Below are 21,405 nucleotides of genomic sequence, written 5' to 3' on the forward strand. Positions count from 1 at the left end.
TCACTGTTTATAGCCTTAGAAACCGTGAGGCTTTGTGCAACATTTTGAATTAAACAGTTGCTAACATAAGTTTATCCTATAAAAACATGACAAAGGCGTGCTATCTATTTAAATACATGTATATTGGTCAAAATCATAATTGCTAGTATTTTACGTCTGGTGTGGTAGATCTACATCTCACATACATTTACAAACTCAGTTCATTCCTGTATATAGGTACACAGACCTCAAAATTACCCTTTTTAATCTAAAATACATGAATAAGTTGTACCATTTAGAAATGACAACAGTCGAAAACATGGTTCAAAAGTTGCTCCATACTTTACATCAATGTTATTATATTTTCTGGTCCTTTGGGATCATTTGTTTTACCTTTTTAAAGTGTTAAAAATGTATACCCCTAAATACAAATAATTAGATTACAGCCAATTTGAGAAACAATAGTACCTCACAGTTCATACTTGCAAAACATCCAACCTTACCAGTAGACATACACTGGTTTTGATGTAGTTCGTTTTGCAAGATAACGAAAACATAACACAATCTAACTTTAGTTTATTGTAACTATTAGCTAAGTCACTCGGATTACTTGTCCTTTATTTCTGTTTCTGACGTTCTGGTCGTGTTTTAATTTGTTGCCATCATGTGTATACTTACATTTACTTTGAAAGTAAAGAAAAGTAATACTGCCAAATGTACTAAAATATAAATCTTGCCAACAGTATTTGTGTTGCACTTATATGTCAGTATTGACTTTTTGATAGCTATTACTATAGTATTAGCAGTCAGTAACTGCTTAAAATTTGTTATTTTTGAATGTTCAATTTTAAACTTCCATTCATATGTTCATTGTGTAAAAGTGGTTCATTATAAAAAATAATGCATTTTAAACCAACCAAAATTAAAATTTAATTGTTTATAATAAACATCCTTAAAAGCATATGCAATGCAGAAAATTCAATACTTAAAATTAGAAAATTAATGCAAAAGCTATAGTAAGAGCACTTAACATCACTTTTTGCGTGCAAAAAGATGTAACAGTGGTCTTCAACCTAATTGTTATTGTCACGATTGCTAATTATCACAAGACACCGGTTGGTTGTTGTTGTTTCAATTCTCTTCTCTTCTGCCCTACTTATATTGTCAAGATGTGTTAACCACTTTACTTACGAAATTTGAAAAGATTCACCTTTGACAAAATTTTGTGTCTGGTAAGTATCTGATTTATTTACGTGACCAAACAGTAACAAAGTTTTTGTACATGTTGTATGTGAAGAAAAATGTCTAATTACTTTTTGTACATAAATAAATAATTATAATCTTTAAAACAAATTTTATAATACTTATTAATGATATTTTAACATTATTGTCATGTATTTGAAAGGATTTTCTCAAAATGAACAAATCAGTTTTTAAGTCTCCTGTAAAATTTTAACAAGCGCTGTCACAGGAGACAACACAGCCCGACTAATTGAATACTGGAAGCAGTGAAGAAATACAAAACAATGAAACAAATCAGTTATGAATAATAAATATAGTTCTGCATCAACATCAATAAAGCACCGCTCAAATGTTCTATATTTTTCACCATATAATATGCATGTAACCATATGAGTAAAAGTTAAACAGACATTTCTTTGCTCTAATGGAAAAAGTCTGAAGTCAATCTCTTCAGTAACAAAAATGATAATAGTATAAGTATTTTTAAGTAACATTATAAGTTCAAAGAGGAAATAATTCTTGAAATCAGGACGCTAGAGTTATGAACCTTGCCATGCATGATGAAATGACAAAAACAACAATTATCGTAAGTCTAGAATAGATACCATTTACAATAACAAGGATAATACTTACAAAATATAACAATTTTCAATATTTCAAAGTTTTCCAAACATTAAATGGATATTCTACTTGAAATATATTAGCTAGCATTGTCAGGAGAAATGTCTGCCTTGATGTTATTTAATCTACGGAAAGATTTAGTAATAAATACTAGAACCAATTTCCAAGATATGGGGGCTGAGCAGCACCGCCTGACATAAAAGTGAAATATTCTCAGTTGGAAAACTAGCATGTAATTGTTTAGTTAACACTATTTTTTTAGGTATTTTTATCTGTTTCTATCTCAAATCAATATATACATTTAAACAACAAACTCTGATTATTATTTACACCCAAAACAAAGAACTTTGATCATTTTTTACACCCAAACACGCGGCATTTATCAGCCACTTATACGTAATATCTTTTCACGTATACGTCTTTTATACGAAACAAGACACCTGGCGAGCCCAAGCTCTAAACAACTTATGATCAAACAAAACAATAAAATCACCACAAAATGAAGAACACAAAAATGAATATTTTTACAACTCTAAGATACAGTATAAACCACAAACATTCATCCAACAATATTAACTTCACACAATCTAATCAGCATCAGAAAACAACTTAAACTAAAGCACCCAATATTTACATATATCCTCAAAACAAAGCAGCAACTAATATAATCTTGACCAAACAAACATTCAACCAATATCAACCAATTATATCTTCACAAACAGATATAACTCAACAACCAAAACAACTAATTACAACCAATAAACCCTGATCAATTAAGATCACCACAATTATATTCAACCACTTCAACAAACCAACAAAACTGACTTCAAAACAACAAAATTCTCTTCAAAACAACAAAATTCTCTTCCCAATAAAAAAATAACCGCTACACACTATCAGCGTGTCTCTCCTAACTGATGTAAAATCTCTCTCAAAACGCGCATATTTGCTAGCTTAAACGATCTGACCTTTAAACATGATATTTACACTCTATTTAAAACAATGTATCACTGTAAAGAAATATTAACTCGTTGTTTCATCTACTACAATATATCACTGTAGGGAAATATTAACTCGTTGTAAGATACATATCTACATATAAACTTCATGATTATTCTGACAAGCATTATAAATCTTAGCACTAATGACAAAGTTGTTGATAATGAACATATGTAAATGCTTGAAGACATAGAGAAGTGAAAATTCTAAATTAAACAGGGAGGTAATTCAACATATTGATGATACAGTTATGAATCTTTCATATTTTATAAAATGGAAGTTGATATGAAACTAATTAAATTTAAAGTTTAAAAAAATCCTTAAATAGACATGAAGTAAGAGCAAGAAAAAAAATATTTTTCATTTAAAAAAAATCAAGTTCGGGGGGGGGGGGCGGATCATTCTTGACAGAAATATTTATTCTAGAATAACTTGTCAGACATGATGTTAGTAAGTAACAAACATTTGAAATCGTAAGTAAATACCTTAAGAAATACAAAAGTTATAGTAAAATAAAATTCTTTATCATAAAATCTAAGTTCAAGGGGGATAACTACAAAATGTGTGCTAGAGGTATGTCTCTTGTCACAGAAATAAAGACGCTATTGTAAAAAAACATTTTTTTTGGGAAAATAAAACTAAGTTCATGGGGAGATAGTTCTTGAAATGTTGGTGCTAGAGATAAAATCCTTGACACATAAAATTGGATTGATGATAAGGAAGATATATTTGAAATTTTAAATTCATTCATGAAGAAATAAAGAAGTAAGATTAAGACATAGTATTTTTAAAGAAAAATTATAAGTTCAAGTGGAGATAATTCTGGAAAATTTGCTCCCAGAGTTATGAATCTTGTCACATAAGAAGTGGTTGATGATAAGAAACATATATTTGAAGGATGATATTGATACTTAAAAATGAAAAAAGGATTTAAGCAAAATATAATTTACTGCCTCAAAACTTTAAAGATCCTGTAACACATTTTTATGGTTTTAAATCATAAATATAACGCTCAAATTAAGATTTATCAATAATGTAGGTTCCAAAAAGCATTATTTATAAAAATATGACCGAATTTAACACATCATGTAAATAAAGGAGCGTATTTAGAAATTTATTTTCTATAAAGTTAAAGTCAACTTTTCCAATTAGATGAATGCATATATTTTATTGATTACATATACTATGCACAAATATTTGCAGTACATATTTTACATATTCTTCGATGTTTGAAAATTGTTTTATTAGCATAATTATATACATATATATAGTTTCTCTTAATGTGGTTAACCACTTTCATCACAACATACAGGATCTTTAATATGACGCCAGGTGAGTAGGGCAGCTCTCTATTTACTTCGTATAGTCGAGCTAAAATATCAGGTTTGCCAAGGGGACGATATACTATACGCTCGAATACGCTATAAAATGTTGAACATGTTCAAAAATAATTTTTGACCTCTGCGTATTTGAACGTACTCTGACGCATGTCAGCGTGATTGTAACGTAAACGACTTATTTCTACATAACCATAACGTATATCTGCGTATGGACAATTTTCATCGTACGCTTACATACGTTAGCTATGTTTAGATTAACACACTAGGTTGTCACAATATGATTTAAGAAAGGACCAAATTACTTGTTTTGTTATAGTACACTTAGCTTCCCATACAAAGTTTATTCATTCTTTTATTCAAATTTGACATATTTAGTCAGAAATTAACGAATTTCATTAATTTCTGAGCTTAAAATAGTTTTTTCTCAAGCATGAGCACATGCCATACACTATAGTGTAACACACTGACGAAATACTTTGTTTATTACCGATAAATCCTAACCAAGAGTATTCTTAAATTGATCTGAAACTCCGTGACATGGTTTATTTGTAAATTATCTAAAGCACGGGACGTTTTAGATTACATGTTTCGTCCTGACAAACATTAAGAGGTGTGATTGTGCATATTGTTTATTGTATGCGCGGTCGTTTCATATGTCTAATCTCTTTTTATTTAAGGAAGATACTGCACACATTTATGACCAAATTTCTTTGTCCCACAAAGGTATAATTTATTTATGCGAACTCATACATTATGCATTAACTATAGCTTTCCAATGATATATACATGTATGCTAAAAACAGTGTTTCTCGTTTTAATGTTATGCCAAACGGGCAAATAAACATAATATCATGGTTACCATATAAAATTTGAAACTATCAACGGTAATAATAATTGGGTTTTTTATACACGATTGCGTTAATGTTTATATATAACATTTTATCTGACAAACTGAATAAAGACTTTGATAAATCAAAGATGTGTTTCTTTAAATATCGCATTCCTCGTTCAATTTAGTATTGTACACATCGTTAGAAAAACTATATGTGAGAAGATAAATCTGTAACTATACGAGCGTTGGTTTAATCTAAGACAGTCCTAATTTACAATTTAAATCTTGATGAAATTAATTCAAAATAATTCATTGACATTGTTCATTTGTAAGAACGACATGCTGCAAAAAGTGTTTTAAGTGAATAAATAAACTGCACAGTCAGATTATATATTTGACAATTCAATAAATAAGTGAAAACGTTAAAGATTTGAGGTAAGACTCATTATTATTATTAAATAGTGAAACTTGAAATTTACAACAGTCATATGTTCTGACGCTAACATAATGTCTTGTTCAAATCTTTAAATCAGATAAATCTGTTCAAACAAACAATAATGTTATGATTTTATATACAATTAATGATATACACTTACTTGTACTGTAGGCGGGTAAAACGACTTACTTTTATATGCCCGAAAGAATTTCGGGCATATTATGTTATACCCCTGGCGTCCGTCCGTCCGTCTGTCTGTCTGTCTGTCTGTCTATCCGTCCGTCCGTCCGTCCGTTAGCAATTTGGTTTCCGGAGCATAACTTAAGTTCCATTTGGCCCACAATATTCAAACTTCATAGGATGATTGTCCATATTGGGTAGAAGATCTCTATTGATTTTGGGGTCACAAGGTAAAAGGTCAAGGTCACTATGACCTTTAAACTGAAAACAGTTTCCGGAGCATAACTTAAGTTCCATTTGGCCCACAGTGTTCAAACTATATAGGATGATTGTCCATATTGGGTAGAAAACCCCTATTAATTTTGGGGTCACAAGGTCAAAAATCAAGGTCACTATTACTTTAAAACTGAAAACGGTTTCTAGAGCATAACTTAAGTTCAATCTGGCCCACAATATTCAAACTTCATAGGATGATTGTCCATATTGGGTAGAAGACCCCTATTAATTTTGGGGTCTCAAGGTCAAAGGTCAAGGTCACTATTTCTTTAAAACTGAAAACGGTTTCTGGAGCATAACTTAAGGTATATTTGGCCCACAATTTTCAAACTTCATAGAATGATTGTCCATGTTGGGTAGAACACCCCTATTGATTTTGGGGTCACAAGGTCAAAGGTCACTATTACTTTTAACTTGAAAACAGTTTCCAGAACATAACTTAATTTCTTTTTAGTCCATAGTGTTCAAACTTCATAGGATGATTGTCCATATTGGGTAGAACACCCCTATTGATTTTGGGGTCATAAGGTCAAAGTTCAATGTTGCTATTACTTCAAAACTGAAAACAGTTTCCAGAGGATAACTTAAGTTCCATTTGGCTACAATATTCAAACTTTATAGGAGAATTGCTATTTGAAGGAGGTACTACTTTATTTAATTTATGTAATATCTTACAAATGCTTCATCCTTACTAAAAAAACACTTTCGGGCATATTATGCTCCGCTTAGCGGTGCTCTTGTTAAGTATTGTTCCTTTCCGGAGGTCGTGAACTCCTAATGCATTATTTTCACTTTTAGGATTATTTGAAACTGTTAGGAACAGATTAAGTTGATTTTAGCGGAGTTATTTAATTTGACACTTCAAGCAAGAAAATATTCAAAAATAATTGAATGTTTAAAATTGGTTGAGCGGGTAACATTGTTAAACATATTTCAAACAGTTTGTGTAAGAAAAATCATTAACTTGAACTCTTAATAAGTTGTATATTATAGTTTGTTTCTAATTAATAAGCAATAAGAAAACCTTTAAACACAAGGTTGATATTGCAGATTATATTTCTAAATTATTCTTTAGTCATGCTAAAGATAAGAAAAAATTGTCAATGACCCAAACATCATACGGTAAGTTTTGCTCAGGAATGCAACTCAGTTATGCTCTCTTTTTTCAGTTTCATTTCGTGCGTCATCAAATGCACTTGAGCATACTTACAAGACTTAGCGAATAATCATTTTTTTGTAAAAATAAGGTTCTGTTTTCACATATGTTTTAGTACTAAATAAGAGTAAACTTCTATCGTTGTACCTCAGGCGTGGCTGGAATTCACTCCGTTTATGCTCAAAACAGCGCAGTGCGACTCTGTAAAGTAGTTCAGTAATCAAAAGTCCCACTATTTAGTACAGGATTTTTCAGCAAAAACCGATTTGAACTTTAGTGTTATATCCTTCACTTTTAAAGTGTATACCATTTAATTTGTTTTATAGTATCAGTGGTAGGAATGATTTTGTTCATGACTGTGTCTGACAGACAGGGGAATTAGGGAGTTTATGACTGTTTCTTGTTCAACTTATATGTATTAATTTGTTACAATTGTTTTAATGAGCGCAAGCAGAGCTGAATCATGTGAAGCATTCTGTAAAAATTGTGTTTTAAAAAGTGATACATTAAAAATATATACATGTTAATCCTTTAATTTCTAAATTGAACGATTTAAAGCATATTTAAATGTATGTAACATGTATTTTAATGTGTATTTTTATAAAAAAAAATGTATGATAACTGTTAGGTTACTGAATCGTTTAAACGTATTTTATATCATTCTTATACCAGATGTACAATGCAAACATATAGAACAAATATTTTTTGAAAGAATATATCCTTGATAGATAAGTTCAAAAGTAAAACCTGTTTTTTCACAAAGATTTATACCTTAAATAGATTCATTTAAAGACTGCAACCAATTTTGCACGTGCATAAATACCTTTAAAAGATTTTTGCACGTTTTGCAAACGCACAAATACGTAAAATAGATGCAATGTTCAGAGTGGAACCCGCTTTTGGACACACCTATATACCTAAATATATTCAATTTATATTTATTGCAACCCGTTTATGTACACTCTATATACCCTAAATAGATTCAAATTAGGATTGTAAAAAGTTATTTTTGCAAATCTATATACACTTAATAGATGCAATACAAGAGTGTAACCCGTTTTTGTACATAATTCAATACCTGAAATTAAATTAATTTAAGGGTGCAACCCGTTTTTTGTACACAATTATATATCCTTAAAGCTTTTATGGAATAGTTCATCCCGTCATTGCACACATCTACACACCCATAATGATTAAATTACAGAGTACATCCCAATTTTGTACAATTACAAATACACTTAATACATAGAGGATGGAGTTCTTCTGATAACTGTCACAGATCCAGGAAAACGTTACGGATTTCGTCAAAAAACTTTCTTATATACCGAAAAAGTCAAAAGTGGTAGATTCATCCTTAAAAAGAAAGTTTGTGGTGGCAAATGAAACTTTGATCAATAAGCTTGCCTTACATAATGTAATCTGTGTCGGGAAAAAATCTTTAAGGTCCATTTCAACGCCTCTTGTTTAAATTCTGGTAGTTTGAGTAAAAATTCCAAATTAGTTGCTTATTCGTACATATTAACTTGTTCATTTATGATCTTCGTCCTTGTCATACTTTATTTTTAATAATAATGGAAAGTTGCAAATATAAAGCCCGGGCGGGTTAACAAATTTAAGTCCGATTTTTCAAAATACCTAGAATTCGTTTGATAACTCTGAAGATGTCGAAGGTTTCTACTGACAACCTTTTTTCCTGCCAGTGTGTTTCTGGTGCTCAATTACGGCATGCTTTTTTATCATCAATAAGTGTGTAAATCATAATCATATGTAATACACTCATCCTTTGAACACTCATTCTTTGCACACAAATTTAGTTATATAATGTCGGTTTTGAGTGTATTTTAGTTCAAGAGACATATTTATGTCCGTTTATTGTGCAATTTTATACCATTTTCGTAGATTGATGATGTAGAGCATTGACGTACATGATGTAATATGCTTTAAATTCTATACTCAAGCATGGTGTGTTCATATAAACATTATTCCTGGCATTTTTAGAAAGGATAAAGTACATCTAACTATGCTATCAGTCTGCAGTAGACAAAAATACATATAAATGGTTTTGCAGCAAAATATGAAGAATATGACAATGCAATGTGAGTCTTAAAATCTAGATGTGAGTCACCATAAGATTAATGCCGATGATAGACCTTGTCCCTTTTTTGACTTAATCCACTTTAGCATCACGTGACTTACAGGCCTCTCCATATGCGGCAGAGTTATGCATGCATTAATTAAGTTTAACTCAAAATTGGATATCAGTCTACTTTAAACTAAATGAACATGATTTACTTTAAAATACCTATCTAGATGTACGTCAGGCGGATATATTTGAAGGTTTTATTGATTATATACTTGTTTTTTGTTGTTGTTTTTTGGTTGAAATGGCACACGTTACTTAACCACTAAAACAGGGATGCACAACTATATTTTGTCTGTTTAAGAAAGGTGATTCATTTAAACATGTGTAACTTTTAAAACATATTTGCTTGGCGGTTTTAGCAATGATACTGCTAAATACCTGTGAGTGATTTTGTATTCGCCGTTTTTAAATTGATTGTACCAGCTAAAAACGAGTGTCCTGATGGCAGGATACTTTTCCTTTCTTAATGTTATCATTTTGTAAGTATCTGGAAAAATATTGCTAATTTGTTGGCATAATTCAACGATTGCACGAATTTTTGTTTGTTACCAAGTGTTGTATTTCTACATTTAACGCAATGACCACGGCTATGCAAAACTGAATGATTATGCCATTTCATGCCTGAATGACGTCAAATTTAAATTTAATGCCACTTGAATATAGAAAAATGTTTGGTTGGAATATATTGACAAAAAAGAATAAATTATGAATAAGTCAGAAGTACAACTTAGCTTCAATGCCTATTTTTATGTGCTGTGCCGGATGCGTGTTACCATGGTTATTTAATACTACAGGAAACGCGCGTTCATCACAATAAATTAATAAACTTATGCATAAATTGTAGAAAACATTTGCAATTCCTATACATATGAAAATATTTTGATTGGATGAAATATGAATATGCAAGACTCTCAGTCCTATTACATTTTGAACAACCCTCGAACAATACTACTTGCTCATAGCCAACACTATATAACTGACTTTTATGGGATGTGATTTACAAACTTCGAGAGATCTTGGATTATGGCAATTTTTCTGCTGTCTTTACTTAAAGTATTTAACGTTTTATTAAAATAGGCTATGACCCTTATATTTTAAGACATAGCGCATGCTGAGAGTTTAACTCTTTTACAGTTGGACGCTACGTGTCCTTTTAGCTCACCTGAGCATGCTCAGGGTGAGCTTTTAGGATCGATGATTGTCCGTCGTTCGTTGTCCGTTCACATTTTGTTGTTAACACTCTAGCGGTCGCTTTTTTGCCTCAATCATCATCAAACTTGGTCAGGATGCTTATCTAGTTGATAGCTCGGATGAGTTCGAACACGGGCCATCTCGGATGAAAAGCTAGGTCACAAGAGCTAAACATAGAAAAACCTTGTTAACACTCTAGAGGTCACATTTTTGCCTCAATCATCATCAAACTTGGTCAGGATGTTTGACTAGTTGATAGCTCGAATGAGTTCGAATATGGGTCATCTCGAATGAAAAAAAAGGTCACAGGAGCTAAAAATAGATAAACCTTGTTAACACTCTTGCGGTCACATTTTTGCATCAATCATCATCAAACTTAGTCAGGATAATGGTCAAGGAAATAGCTCAGATGAGTTCAAACATGGGTCATCTTGGATGAAAAAGTAGGTCACCGGAGCTATCAATAGAAAAGTCTTGTTAACAATCCAGCGGTCACATTTTTGCCTCAATCATCATCAAACTTGGTGAAGATGCTTATCTTGTTGATACCTTAGCTTGGCTGAGTTCGAACATGGGTCATCTCGATTGAAAAACTAGGTCACAAGAGCAAAAAATAGAAAAACCTTGTTAACACTCTAGAGGTCATAATTTTGCCTCAATCATCATCAAACTTGGTAAGGATGTTTGTCTAGGTCATAGCTCGGATGAGTTAGAACACGGCTCATCTCGGATGAAAAAGTAAGTAACCGGAGTTAAAAATAGAAAAAAACATTGTTAACTTTCTAGTAGTCACATTTTTGCATCAATCATCATCAAACTTGGTCAGGATGCTTGTATAGGTGATAGCTCGAATGAGTTTGAACATGGGTCATCTGGGATGAAAAAGTAGGTCACAAGAGCTAAAAATAGAAAAACCATGTTAACACTCTAGAAGTCACATTTTTGTCTCAATCATCATCAAACTTGGTCAGGATGCTTATCTAGGTAATAGCTGGGATGAGTTCGAACATGGGTAGTCCTGGATGAAAAACTAGTTCAGGATGCTTGTATAGGTGATAGCTCGAATGAGTTTGAACATGGGTCATCTGGGATGAAAAAGTAGGTCACAAGAGCTAAAAATAGAAAAACCATGTTAACACTCTAGAAGTCACATTTTTGTCTCAATCATCATCAAACTTGGTCAGGATGCTTATCTAGGTGATAGCTCGGATGAGTTCGAACATGTGTAAGGATGAATGAAAAACTAGGTCACCGGAGCTAAAAATAGAAAAACCATGTAAACACTCTAGCAGTCACATTTTTGTCTCAATCATCATCAAACTTGGTCAGGATGCTTATCTAGGTAATAGCTGGGATGAGTTCGAACATGGGTAGTCCTGGATGAAAAACTAGTTCACCGGAGCTAAAAATAGAAAAACCTTGTTAACGCTCTAGCTGTCACATTTTTGCCTTAATCATCATCAAACTTGGTCTAGATGCTTGTCTAATTGATAGCTCGAATGAGTGCGAACATGGGTCATCTCGGATGAAAAAGTAGGTCACCGGAGCTAAAAATAGAAAAACATTGTTAACACTCTAGCGGTCACATTTTTGCCTCAATCATCATCAAACTTGGTCAGGATGCTTGTCTAATTGATAGCTTGGATCAGTTCGAACATGGGTCATCTCAGATGAAAAAACTAGGTCACAGGAGCTAAAATTAGAAAAATCTTATTAACACTCTAGCGGTCAGATTTTTTACACAAGTGTCATCAAACTTAACCAGGATGTTAGTCTAGATATTTTCTCGGATGAGTTCGAATATGGGTCATTTCAAATGAAAAACTAGGTCACAGGAGCTAAAAATAGAAAAACCTTGTTAAAACTCTAGTGGTCACAATTTTGACTCAATTGTCATCAAACTTGGTCAGGAAACTTGTCTAGGTCATTGCTGGGATTACATCGAACATGGGTTATCTTGGATGAAAAACTAGGTCACAGGAGCTAAAAATAGAAACATCTTTTTAACACTTTAGTGGCTACTGTTGTGATCCAAATATCCTGTAAATTGGTCTGAAAGTTTGTTCTGATGATTTCTAAGTCAAGTTCGAACATGGGTCATCTTGGATGAAAAACTAGGTCACCGCGCCCAAATATGGAAAAACCTTGTTAACATTTTAGTGGTCACATTTTCGACTCAATTATCATCAAACTTGGTCAGGATGCTTGTCTAGGTAATTGCTCGGATGAGTTCGAAATCGCATGTGAAACTACGTCACCGGAGCTAAAAATAGTAAAATCTTGTTAACACTCTAGTTGCTACTGTTTTGATCCAAGTATCCTGGAAATTGTTCTGAAAGTTTGTTTTGATGATTTCTAGGTGAAGTTTGAATATTGGTCACCTGGGTAAAAAACTAGATCACACTGCTCAAATATGGATAATCCTTGTTAACACTGTAGTGGTCACATTTTTGACTCACCTGTCTTGAGACTTGGTCAGAATGCTTGTCTCGTTAATTGTTTGGATGAGTTTGATGGGTCAGGTGAGCGATCTAGGGCCATCATGGCCCTCTTGTTTGATTACGTCTGGTGGTCTTTATGGACAGTTCTTCAAGCCATTTGGGGCTGAATTGTCTTAATGCTCGTCTTCTGCCTTGCTTTGTCTAACTCTATTAGGTGATTTTCTTGCTTCCTTTACGACAAAGAGTACTTTGGTTATGGTCATTGGGTTTAATTTTATATGCATCTACACGATCATTTCTGTGTTTCAATTGTTCACCTTTTGTAACTATAGCAACTGTTAGGATTTAACTTGGCAGGGATTAATTTTTACACTTGTCTCGCTTAAAAAGAACATGTTGAGACTAAGAGTGAAATTTGGTGTACTATTAACCTGTTTAAATTCCCTAGCACTGTTTAGGATCCTAACCGTACGGTATTCCATAAACGACAGCCTACTGTTTACTGTCAATTACCTACTGTCGACTGCTTACTGCCTACTGTCAACTGCTTACTTTCAACTGCTTAATGCTTACAGCGACTGTTTATTGCTTATACTGTTCATTGATAAATGCCAACTGTTACACCTGTCAAATACCCGAGTAATTGCCTGAAAGTAAATGTTGGCTTTTATGTTCTTCTTACAATGTGTTAATATGTTACAATGAAGCCGTTTGAAACAGTATTGGTCAAGGAATTACGCTGTAACATTTATGAAGACTTTGACTGAAACCTTGGAACTCGTTACATTTATACATGTGCATGTATAATTCTCGTTTAACTAAGCAGAAAATTAAATATATATCTTTGCAGGCATCTGGAACTTTTCCTAATCATAGACCTGTAACTTTTATAAAAATGTTATCAAACCAAATATTACAAGTTTTTTCTGTCATAAAATCTTGTTCGTTAATTTAGAGCTACCAAATATAACTGCTTGCTTAATTATTTATACATGTTTATCCCTGTTCAAGCTTGTAAAAGACAGTCATTTAGATACGTCTACCATATAACATGTATATTAGGGGCGTCCGTGGCCGAGTGGTTAAGGTCGTTGACTTCAAACCACTAGCCCCTCACCGCTTTGGGTTCGAATTCCGACAGGGACTATGGATTCTTTCATGTCAGGAAGCTATCCAGCTAGCTTACGTAACGTCGGTGGTTCTACTCAGGTGCCCGTTCGTGCCTGAAATAATTCACGGAAGGACACCTGAGGTCTTCCTTTACCAGTATAGCTGGAACGTCGCGATATGACCTGTACTCTGTCGATGTGACGTAAAACCCAAAAACAAACTAACATGTAAATTACAATATTTGTTCATTAAATGATATTGACCCTACCCTATAACTATAGAGCTTAATGCTATTTTTTAAACGGAGGCCTTGTAATGTCATGAATGTCGTTGTTTTTACATTTAAATTACCACGGTCGGTGTTTTATGTTCGCATTTTGAAAATAATGCTATAATGTTTTGTTAAAAAATGATCTAGACAATGGTGCCCAAAACATAGATCTATAGAATTACAGACAAAATATACTAGTCACGTCTCGGAAATCCAGTAGTTTATTCTGATGAATCTTATATGTACTGTAAGAGTATACACACATGATAGTCCAAATCATACATGGAACCGTTTAGTTCGATCTAAAAGGTTAATACTTGTTCTGGTGATTGTAGAATGTACATTTATACCATAATTCCTAAAAGCCTTATAGATTTCACTCAAGAAAATGTTACTTTAGTTGATGTTAAAAAATATTCGACAGAAGCGTGTTGACTAATTTGTCAATAATTGTGTTATAATTGGACAGTGGATGCATTACGTGGGCAATATTTTTTAATATAAAGGAATGTTAGAATTTGTTTAAAGATATAATGAACTGCGATATCCTAAATTTGAGTCAATGTAATGCCTTCCGCATGTAATTTCTTAGATTTTGCAGTAACTTATGATAAAGGCATTAAAACCACAGGATAGAAAACAGATTAATCAATATATTGCTGTACTGACGTCTTTTTATTTCATTGTCTTAAGAAAACAGTGTTTAGGTTAACTTGCAAAGCTGTTTTGAAGAAAAATATTCTGTAAACTTGCAAGATATTGGAGCTATAGATGTATTTCTTATAGAACTAATAATATAACGTAATCTTCATCTTCCTAATACATACTTGTGGCGATCCTATGCTTTTAAAATTGATGGACTAAGACACTATTTAAATGTGGACAATGTTGAATATTGTTTTTTTCCAACTTGGTCATGTTACAACATTCAGCAAACCAACATTTCTTTATGGTTAACATATTTATAACCAATTTCAATTCATTTTGGCATAATTTTGTTTTTCCGGGAAGCTAAACACAAACAAAATTACAAGAAAATTATGATATTTTATTTTTAAAAAACTTTTTTATTTACAATTAAAACAAAAACAAAACACTTATTGATTATAACACCACATTAAAAGTATGTTTATTTCTCAATAATGAGACCAGTAAGCTAATTTTTTCTTGTATACACCGTTATTTAAAAAATAAAAATTATGACACGCTTGTAAAAAATCAACATCTATATAGAATACTTGTAAAATTTCGGGGAAAGTAATTAGTATAAAAGCAGAATTATAATTAAAAGTTCTGTTATGAATTGTATTTAATTTATTGTTATGAGATTATATTAATGTAAAATTAATATGTTTTGCAATATACAGTGATATACAAGTTGTAAGAAAGGTAACTTAAAACTGCTTCATAATATACCGTAGAAGCTCTACACTATCACGATGTAACCTTAGTTGTCAAACCTCTAGAACCCAGATAGAAATAGTAATGACTTTCATTAGATGATTCTGGCAAATACGAAGGCAGATTTGCTCATTGGTTTTGCTTGCGGTAATTGCAAAAAGAAATTGAAAAAATAACCAACCTTAAAGTTCACTTTTAAGTGTGTTTGTTAACAAGATAATTACAAAATTATATAAAAGATGGATTTTTAACAAAAACATCAAAAATATATTGTAACATTAACATGATCATTTTGTTTATCAGAAATTTTAAAGTAAATTTAAATAGTTAAGAATCAACTATTTTTCAATAGTTTTTCAATAGCACAACTGAATTTTAACAAGAGAATAACAATGGCTTTTCATAAAAGTAAATTAAGCTGATCCAAATTGTAATTTATCACTTCATGTTTGCACTCTTTATGTCATTGAAAATTGAACGTTTGTCTTTGTTTATGCTTTCAGAAGGAACCCGAGTTAAACTCGTCTATAAGAACCAATACATTTATGTAGTCCTTTTCTTCTTCCATTGTAATTTCAATATTTTCATACAGCTGTATTGGTTGTGTTACTTGTCTGTTAAGTCAATGAAAGTATAGGCTGTACCTCCATTGAAATGTTTCTGTCAGATTCATCATCCTCTGTACTAGGATAAAATTGATTCTTTAATTAACCTTCAAAGCACATATCTTTGCAACATAAACTATCAAGAGTGCAATCAACTTATCAAAAATGCATTACATAACATCTAATAAGGAATAGTATTACACATTTATAAGCTATTACTAACAGCCAATGAAAACTGAACCAAAATGATCTCGTAAATGAACTCACACATTTTATGAGAAAATGTTTAGCCTAAATTTCACCAGTATATTACAGATATTCTTCTAGAAATGTATTAATAAACTATGAAATTAAATAAAATAAGGGAGTGTTGACATAATGGTCCAGATCTCCGCCTCTCAACCGAGGAATAGTGGGCTCAAGCCCGTCAATGTTGATTGTTGAATACTTTATTATTAAGTTGATTTACCCTAAAATGAGTCCTATATTTGACAATTTATCAATCACCTGTGCAAGAGGCACATGGAACCATTTCATAACAGAATCAAAGCAGTGTGCAATGGTGAGACGTACACAAGTCATTGTAATGAATTTCTAAATTCAAATTATTACGCTTAATTATAAAATAATCTTTTTTAATTTACTTACCATTGTTTTCCGCAAATTTTACTTCAGCATATTTTTTTCAACAAAACGGCGGGCGCACATGTGTGTACATTCGGATTACTTCTATTCGATCCATACATAAATTTAGACTTAAATAAGCAGTTAGCCGTAGGCAGTGAGCAGCAGGCTGTCCAGTTAGCTGTAGGCAGTGAGCAGTAGGCTGTCGTTTATGGAATTCCGTATTACTGTTCCAATACAGCGCCCCTCCTTAAGATGTATGTCTTGTTTGTTGGTTCATACTTTTATCATGGTGATCTCTGGTGTAATGGTTATTTTCCTGATTGAGCATTTATAATCATTACAGAAACGTCGTCGCCGTTCATAACATGTATGCCTGTTGCACGTGCTTTGAGACAGATTCTTTTTACGCGTCACTTCGCATTACATGCATGACAAAAGGCATTCGTTAAACGGCATTACAAATGAAATGACATACAGATGAACGTTTACTGGACAATCTGAAATCAACTTATAAAACTTATAAATGAAAATTTAAATGTTCTTGATAACGAAACATTTTAACAATATTGTAAAACAAGCAAACATATTGATAATAAGTAACAAATAAATTAATTAATTAATTAATTAATTAATTAATGTAATAAATCTGGAGAAAGTGAATGTCAGTAACATTTATAATTGCGTGTTTAAACAGGATTGTTCAAATCCTGGAGAAATAAATAGAGTCTTTTCGTAAAGCATACTGTTATTTCATATCTTTTGATAAGCGATGAAATCAATGTTACTGAGACACAAACTATGCACATACATCTATACTTAAAACATGGAAGTTATACCTAAATTCAGAAATAAACTACACTCTGACACAACAACTCATGGATGTTATTCACTCGTTCTGGATTCGTTATTTTTTCTGTTAATCTCTTGCACTCAAGGATTTCATTTGTTAAGTGCCGGGAAAATGTAAATGATTTTTATATTTATCAAAATTACTGATCATGAGACAAATATATTTATGAATGGTAGTACAATTTCAACATTTTGTAAAGTTTTAACCATATTTTCAGGTTGTTATTTATCTTTCAACAAAATGGGTACATCCAGAAGTAAGCATATGCCGCAAGCTTTGAAAGACATCGACGAATTTGACCAAAAAACAGCTGCTGAGTACGAAGAAGCTTTTAAAAGTGGCGGAATGTCACAATTAAATAAAAAAATTGATGCAGATATTGACAAGTGGAGGAATATACCTGTAAACATTGCTGTCACAGGAAATTCAGGGGTTGGTAAGTCGTCGTTTATAAACAGTTTTAGAGGACTGAAAGCAATGTCTAAAGACGCAGCTGCGGTAGGCGTAAATGAAACGACTTTGGAACCAACTAAATACATGCACCCAAACAATAACAATATTGCACTTTGGGATCTTCCGGGGATAGGTACAGAGAAATTTCCGAAAGAAACATATTTAGAAAAAGTCGATTTTGAGAAGTATGATTGTTTTCTAATAATAACAGCGAACCGTTTTACCGAAAACGATATTTGGTTAGCAAAAGAAGTCCAAAATCTTAAGAAAAAATTCTTTTTTATCCGAACAAAAATGAATACAGAGGTAGAGAATAACCAAAACGATTACGGAAAAAGTAAATCTGAAACAGTTAAAGAAATACAAGAAGATATGACACAACAAGTTACAGAGAAACGTTTTGAAAATGTCAAGGTTTACCTTATCGACAACCGCTCAGATCAGGATTATGATTTTCCAAAACTCATAGAAGACATGATTAAAGAAGCGCCAAAATGGAAACAGGAAGCAATGGCATTAACAATGACAACTCTCACAGAAGATCTTATAAATCGAAAAAGACGTGCACTTAGAAAAAGAATACTGATAGTAGCACTAGGTTCAGCAGCTGGCGGAACCGTCCCTATGCCAGGAGCGAGTCTTGCTGTAGATACAGCAATTATTATGAAAGAAGTCGATATTTACAAACAACAGTTTGGTATTAATGATGAATCATTGAAGAAAACGGCAAGCTCACTTAAACAAGCTTTCGACAATGTAAAAGGAGGTTTGAGAACAGGAGGCGCGACTGTAGCAATGATTTCTCATTTTGCGACAACACTTGCTGCTTCAGAATGTGCAGAGAAAGTTACAGCTTTTGTTCTTCCTGTACTTGGAAGTATTATTGCGGCAGGGATATCTTACGGTAGCACTGTTTCCATTTTAAGGTCCCTATTAGACGAATGCGTTTCCGATGCAAGAGATATCAACAAACAGCTGAAGATAAAGATGTCTGAATCAAATCCTTCATAACCGAGTTTCATTGTTAGGTTCAGAAAATATCTTTAATACAACAGACAAATACATTTGAATGTATGATGTTTGACATTCTTTTGCGTGTTGTTGTCTGCAATACTTCATATCATCTTATGTTATTTATAAACGCTGTCTTTTTGCTATTATTACAAGTTGTAATCTTCAATTCGCTGGCTTGCTGTTATGTTAAATATTATAACTGGTAATATCTACGTAGTACAGAAGCTGAACGTTAGAACTTTGGTGTAATTAATATAATATAGTTATTTATGTCCTGGTAGACTACGACATTGCATCTTCTGTAAGTTGACACACTATATTGATATGATCATCTTGACATGAATTACCACGCCCAGATGTAAAATATGCGTATAACAAAAAATCAATGTTTATGTTATCAAGTGATTGTAATTTATAACAACAGAGACAAATGTTATAACTAGGTGACGCAGGATACATCGCATTAACCAGATGAATATCATCACGATATGGCTTTATGGTCGTTAATCTGCCACATACATCTAAAAGATTGCCATCCCATTAAACCTGTGACACCAGCAATGTAATTGCCAATGAGCGAATCGTTATGTTAATCAAAGCACTGAAAGTGATGTATACGTTGAGCCGGAGATAATTCTAAAGCTTATATTTAGGAAGTTGTTGAGGAAATGAAAACTGTTCAATGAATTCATAAATATTTAAGAAGTTTGTTTTAGAAAGTAGTTCGTAAATGTAGATAGAACATGTGATAATCAACATGTATATACATAAATTTAAATATGAAAGTGTGCTGGTTTTACTAATTGGGAAAAGGATAATAAATGATTTACAAAATGTTCCAAGTTTTAAAGTTTTTATTAGACATTGTCTCTTAAAGAGAGATTCTTTTTGAAATACCCTGATGCAAACTAATAAAATGTACCATACAAAGATGAAAATGAAATGACCATACGATTTAACCGATGTAATCATATTGAACATAGAAAGAATATAAAAATGGACTAACAAAAGGAAGGTATAAAACATGACATAATAGAAATACATAAGAAATAAATATATACTCGTACAAAACAATTAGAGATGCACCACAACCTATTGATTTAAGAAAGTCGCCTTTGATGATTGTTTACCGTAATAAAAATTTTCAAAAATAAAAAATCTATTATTGCTAAACTTCTTAGAATATTAAATTATGAAACAATCAATATCAAAAATTGTAACCAGTGTCCTAACTGACAGCAGAAAACAAACAGAGAGAAATCGCATGAAAGCTGTGTTGGTGTGAGACCAAGACAAAAGAAAGCCACCGCCGCCCAAGGCAACACTCGAAATTTTACTTTGTCTAAAAGCAGACATTCAATTATTTTACAAATCATTAAAAAAGAATAAATAAATAAATAAATGAGAAGGAAATTGTCACGATTTCGAGAATAAACTTGCCGTGGTTCATATAGCTAACAGGTAAATTGGCATAACAATCTTGTCAATTAAAGATTGACACTATTATTTTAAGTTAATTTATTAAAAATAACTTCAAACATATTTTTTCTTAAAAAAAACAAACAAACAATTTAACTCCCGTGGATAACGGTTTTTGGATACTTTTTCTAATGCCTATGTAAAAACCTGTTTAATTGCATGCCTAAAAAAAGTTTTCGCGAGATATCCGAATTATCAAGAAGGCGAAACATCTGAACTTTAGTCAGATTGGGCCACATCAGTGTTATTTGTGCCGTGTGGCGGCTGTAAAAGGTCTCCCCGTAAATTTAATCAAAGATGGTATATTTTCGATCCTTGAAGATTGTTCAGTACGACATAATCGTTGTGTTTACATGTTATGTGGTATTTTAAAATAACAAGAATAAAGATCAACAAGGTAAAGGCAACGTTCACAGGACGCTGCCCCCAGACAAATCCAAGTAGGACACCAAGAAGGCACTTTAAGTTTCTTCTATTTGGCCTTTTTAAACTTGGGTGGTTCCAGTTATTCTACTTTGAAACTGTATAATTACCCTTAGGATATGCTGTAAGCTTTTTAACTTTGTCTTTTGACGTCTTTGATCTGTGATATGTAGGCTTCATAACCTCAGATCCCTTTCAAAGTTCCATTTTATTTAGTTCCACCCATTATCTTCTCGTTTAGGGCACACACATTCTTTTACTTTGTGACCATACGCCGCTTTTCATAAAATGGCACTACTGTGTCACATTGAAGGTTCCATAATAACCGACGTTTGA

General features: G+C 32.3%; 1 protein-coding gene across 2 annotated transcripts; it reads left to right on the top strand.

The window, feature by feature from the left end:
* The first annotated feature begins 1,094 nt into the window (after window positions 1–1,094).
* Window positions 1,095–20,005, top strand: LOC132735305 (T-cell-specific guanine nucleotide triphosphate-binding protein 2-like). Of its 2 annotated transcripts, none has more exons than XM_060722245.1 (2): window positions 1,095–1,211; window positions 17,918–20,005. In XM_060722245.1, the coding sequence occupies exon 2, from the start codon at window positions 17,941–17,943 to the stop codon at window positions 19,162–19,164; it is 1,224 nt and encodes a 407-aa protein (XP_060578228.1). In that variant the 5' UTR covers window positions 1,095–1,211; window positions 17,918–17,940; the 3' UTR covers window positions 19,165–20,005. The 2 variants fall into 2 exon arrangements, with proteins under 2 accessions (XP_060578228.1, XP_060578227.1); XM_060722244.1 differs by lacking the exon at window positions 1,095–1,211 and adding an exon at window positions 5,337–5,448.
* Window positions 20,006–21,405: the final 1,400 nt, after the last annotated feature.

Source organism: Ruditapes philippinarum, unplaced genomic scaffold, assembly GCF_026571515.1.
Source record: "Ruditapes philippinarum isolate M1 unplaced genomic scaffold, ASM2657151v2 ctg751_1_1_1_1, whole genome shotgun sequence".
Taxonomy (NCBI): domain Eukaryota; kingdom Metazoa; phylum Mollusca; class Bivalvia; order Venerida; family Veneridae; genus Ruditapes; species Ruditapes philippinarum.